This window comes from Galeopterus variegatus, unplaced genomic scaffold (assembly GCF_000696425.1).
Source record: "Galeopterus variegatus unplaced genomic scaffold, G_variegatus-3.0.2 Scaffold9491, whole genome shotgun sequence".
NCBI lineage: Eukaryota > Metazoa > Chordata > Mammalia > Dermoptera > Cynocephalidae > Galeopterus > Galeopterus variegatus.
In genome coordinates, this window is record NW_007735602.1 from 20,719 (window position 1) to 25,419 (window position 4,701).

The 4,701-nt window shown below is 31.9% G+C and overlaps 1 protein-coding gene across 1 annotated transcript in view; it reads right to left on the reverse strand.

Moving 5' to 3' along the window:
- Nucleotides 1-3,477: 3,477 nt before the first annotated feature.
- LOC103609336 (disintegrin and metalloproteinase domain-containing protein 10-like) overlaps nt 3,478-4,701 on the reverse strand; it is a gene marked incomplete at its 3' end in the record, with an annotated part of 20,507 nt that continues 19,283 nt past the window's right edge. Inside the window, exon 4 of the mRNA XM_008593667.1 lies at nt 3,478-3,636. Within this exon, the coding sequence (XP_008591889.1) occupies nt 3,478-3,636 (159 nt within the window). The remainder of the gene's footprint in view (nt 3,637-4,701) is intronic.

Here is a 4,701-nt window from a genome sequence, read left to right on the forward strand (position 1 = left end):
ACAGTGTGTGATAAGTGCTTAGTTAAGATAGAAAAGGCATTAAATTTGTGGGTGGAAGACATAACCAAAAAACCTATTCTGATTGACAGCAACTTGTTGCACCAGAAGCATTGAGTCCACACAAAGACTTCACAAGGGATTCCCTGAATCAAGTAACATCAAGCCATTTACTTCAAGGAAGCAATGGTTACGTAGACTTAGAAATAGGTTTGAACTGAAAAATATAAAAATTACATGAGAGACTACGTTGGCCATGAAGAAGCTGCTGCCACATGAGTATAGTATAGTGATATTTTGAGAGAGAGAGGAGAGACCATATGGGAATAACTTTTATGAAAATACATTGTTACAATTGCTCTATTGTATTATTACTGTTGTCAATCTCTTACTGTGCCTAATTTATAAATTAAAATTTATCATAGGTATTTATGTATAGGAAAAAACACATACAGGGTTTGGTACTATCCGTGGATTCAGGTATCCAGTGGGGGTCTTGAAATATATCCCTTACAGATAAAGGGGGTCTGTGTGATGAAAAGGAAAAGATAACTTCTTAAATTACTCTTTCTCTTGCCTTTCCTCCCCAAAAGGTCTTGTTTGATCTTGAGAAAAAATTCTTAGAAAATATTCCAAGATTTCATTAGGTATTTATGAAGAATCTGCTGCACAGATACATGATACGTGGAATATTAGAGGAGCAAAAAACCCAGAAACTGTATTTGGACAACTTACATCCCTTGAAAGGGGAGGTAAACCTACAAAAATATTAAATTATTAAGAAAATTACAAAGCAAAACACAAACCAGATGATAATTCTGTCACCAGAAAGAAAGGAAGACAAAGGAATTCATATTCCTACTTAAGAAGAAGGATTGTAGCTTGGAGCTTAACACTTTATATTTCAAATGAAGAGTGTGAAATATAAGAAGGTGAAATTGAAAAAGGAATCAAGTAGGGATCAGTGAAAATACAGTCAAGTAGCATTAATGAATTTATGATTTAGCAAAATCATAAATCCATCCTACCTAGAATAATTATGCTATTTTTGATAGTAATCCAACATCAAAGATAAGAAGCAGTTGGACAGACTGAAATACAGAAACTGTCAAAGCTGATGAAACAAAAAGTCAAAGTGGTTAAATACACTGCAATAATATAGAAATAGATAAAAACAAGTGAAGGGGAAAAATAAGGAAACCAGAAAACGAGACTCAGGGTAAAGTTATCAAAAAATGTAATGAAATTTCTCTAAACACAAGTTATGGATTTATCTGTGAGCTTCCTGATAGCCAAAGCAAAGTGAAAAATACTATCATTTTATAATTCACCAAGTTTGTATGGAGATTAAATATAGTTGGTTAAGAAAAGCACATGCATAAAAATACTGACTCTTTGAAGGACATGTACTAATTAAAACCACGTTGCTAATTGGCTAAATATTTTTATTATTCTTTTTTGTAGGAGAGATTGCTTTCCAAGACGTAGAAGAAAACTCTTTATTATCTCATTACTTTAGAGTCACATCTTAGTTTTAAAATAAAATCATACTCAAGGATTACCCATAATACACACCAGACTCATCTTTAAATTACATTTGATGGTTTCCAACACCCGAATTCAACTTCAAAGCTTGCAAATATGCCATAATAAAGGATATTCAAAAAACAAGGGACAGATTTTAAACACAATTTTCAAAGAAGTATTCAGAAATACTTTGAGCAATGTTGATATCATAAGAAGACCCATACAAGCTTTTAAGGTGAATATTTGAGTGAGATAAATGCTTGTTAAAATGGTTTTCATTTTTTANAAAACACATACAGGGTTTGGTACTATCCGTGGATTCAGGTATCCAGTGGGGGTCTTGAAATGTATCCCTTACAGATAAAGGGGGTCTGTGTGATGAAAAGGAAAAGATAACTTCTTAAATTACTCTTTCTCTTGCCTTCCCTCCCCAAAAGGTCTTGTTTGATCTTGAGAAAAAATTCTTAGAAAATATTCCAAGATTTCATTAGGTATTTATGAAGAATCTGCTGCACAGATACATGATACGTGGAATATTAGAGGAGCAAAAAACCCAGAAACTGTATTTGGACAACTTACATCCCTTGAAAGGGGAGGTAAACCTACAAAAATATTAAATTATTAAGAAAATTACAAAGCAAAACACAAACCAGATGATAATTCTGTCACCAGAAAGAAAGGAAGACAAAGGAATTCATATTCCTACTTAAGAAGAAGGATTGTAGCTTGGAGCTTAACACTTTATATTTCAAATGAAGAGTGTGAAATATAAGAAGGTGAAATTGAAAAAGGAATCAAGTAGGGATGAGTGAAAATACAGTCAAGTAGCATTAATGAATTTATGATTTAGCAAAATCATAAATCCATCCTACCTAGAATAATTATGCTATTTTTGATAGTAATCCAACATCAAAGATAAGAAGCAGTTGGACAGACTGAAATACAGAAACTGTCAAAGCTGATGAAACAAAAAGTCAAAGTGGTTAAATCTTTCCAGTATATTACTACAGGTGAAAATAAAATTATTGATAACACATTCCTGTCTGTAGAAAGGAAAATGAAGCCAGGAGGAAGCTGCTAAATTAGCAAAAGAGGCAAAAATCGAGAGATTAGTCTAATTACAGTAAAAAATATATATATATATGAGTATTCAAGAGGCATATGAATTAGAGGAATGTATTGAGGAAGCTGCTAAATTAGCAAAAGAGGCAAAAATCGAGAGATTAGTCTAATTACAGTAAAATATATATATATATATGAGTATTCAAGAGGCATATGAATTAGAGGAATGTATCTGTGCTATTCCACTGATGCATTCTCGTGATTGGATAGCTACATCTACCATTCCTGATAATGGCAGAATTAAAAGATGAAATCTAAATACATTTTCTATTCTTAAAACACAGAAAAAGAACTCTCCTAACAAATTACCATCATATAATGGTACAGAACAAAATCCATGACAAACCTGGAGTCTCACCAAGTTGAGGTCGTCATTATTTCAAGATTCCAAAAAGAAATATTCAAAGGATTTAGAAATTACAAAAATACCTAAACCATTCCTTAAATACTACACAAATACCCACAGTGAAATCTACATAAGAAGACAATGATACGTTTCTGCCTTCAGTAGGTCACACAAAGGCATTAGTATTAAACAGACTAGCTGATACCAGAACATAGAATTCCCAGTTCAACCAGACTTGTTTGACTCAGTTCAAATAGAATTAGTTGTATCATATCAACAAAGTAGGACTGGCATGAACTTACAAGGAAATTGCCTCCTTATATGGACCTATTATTCATTAAATTGAGACTTTGTTTATAAAATTATTTTCTAGCCTAATAAATAGATTAGGAAAGAAAACAGCTCAGGCTTCATTTGTCTCCACATATTTTAACAATTTGCGTGCCTTTTTGCAAAAAGCTACTTGGTAAAACTTAAGTACTTACTAATATCATCTTCATGATAAATGACAGAGTGAAATGGTAGAGTTCGGTCTTTAATGTATCTTTCTGCTGGCTCAACATAAAATGTGCCACCACGAGTCTGGATGAATCCTTCAAATCTTCCATCAATAACAGACCCATGGCTAAAACTTCCTTCTTCACCTATTAATGAAAGCAACAAATTCTTGAAATTTTTTTGCATATGAAATGTTAAATTCATTCTCCTTTAAAAAGCCATTCTTACATATATATTTTAAATCCTGAATACAAATTTACTGGGGAAATTAGTTTTCATATAAAATATATCAAGCTGTATTTGAGATGTGAACAGCAACAAGTATTTAGTTAAAACATATGTAATTACTAACGACAATAATGAAAAATAGAATATCTATCTTGTTGGCAATCATATTCCTAGCACCTAGCACAGTGCCTGGTATGCATGCAGTAGTCTTTAAGTAAGTAATCATTAAATTAACTTAAAATTAGAAAGAGGCATGCAGATCCGCTGATAAAATATACACTTTCAGAATAAAGATATTCAATACATGTTTTGAATATTTTGCTTTAATTAACCTAAGGAAAAATGCTCCCTTCCCACCTGATAAGTTATGTATGAGTCTTTTGGATTCATTGCCACATTTAGGTTTTATTAATAAATTTTTAAATAGGAGCGTGTCGAGTATTTCAGAAGCAATTTGAACAAAAGTATACCAACAATCCTTTTTAAGATATTGGACAAAGATTTGTATGTAAATATGTACTGTCAATTATACTTCTTTAGTGAAAGAAAATAACAGTAAAAAGGGTACTTTTGATTCTTAATATATTCACAACAATAAGCTAAGCACCGAAAGCAAATGCCAGTAAGGGGTAAGGGGAGGGGCTTTAAAAGTTAAATTTATCTGTCAAAATTCTCTCATTAAAATAAAAATCAGGCGTTCCACAATTTCTATGTTGTAGATTAACATTAATTAGTTGGCTTTGAATTAATCATAGACTGAAGCTAAGAACCCAAGACACTGGTATTTTTAACGATATCATTTTTATCTGTAAACTCATTTACAGTCTTGTACTTTCTTGATCATCACCTAGCAAAAATGGGTACAGACTACTAAATCATTTGCCCAAGACAAATGATCAAGAAAATAAAAGAACACTAGTCTGACACTAAAAATCTAGACCGATGGAAAAACACTTTTCTTTGGTTACAGAATTACAAGAGTG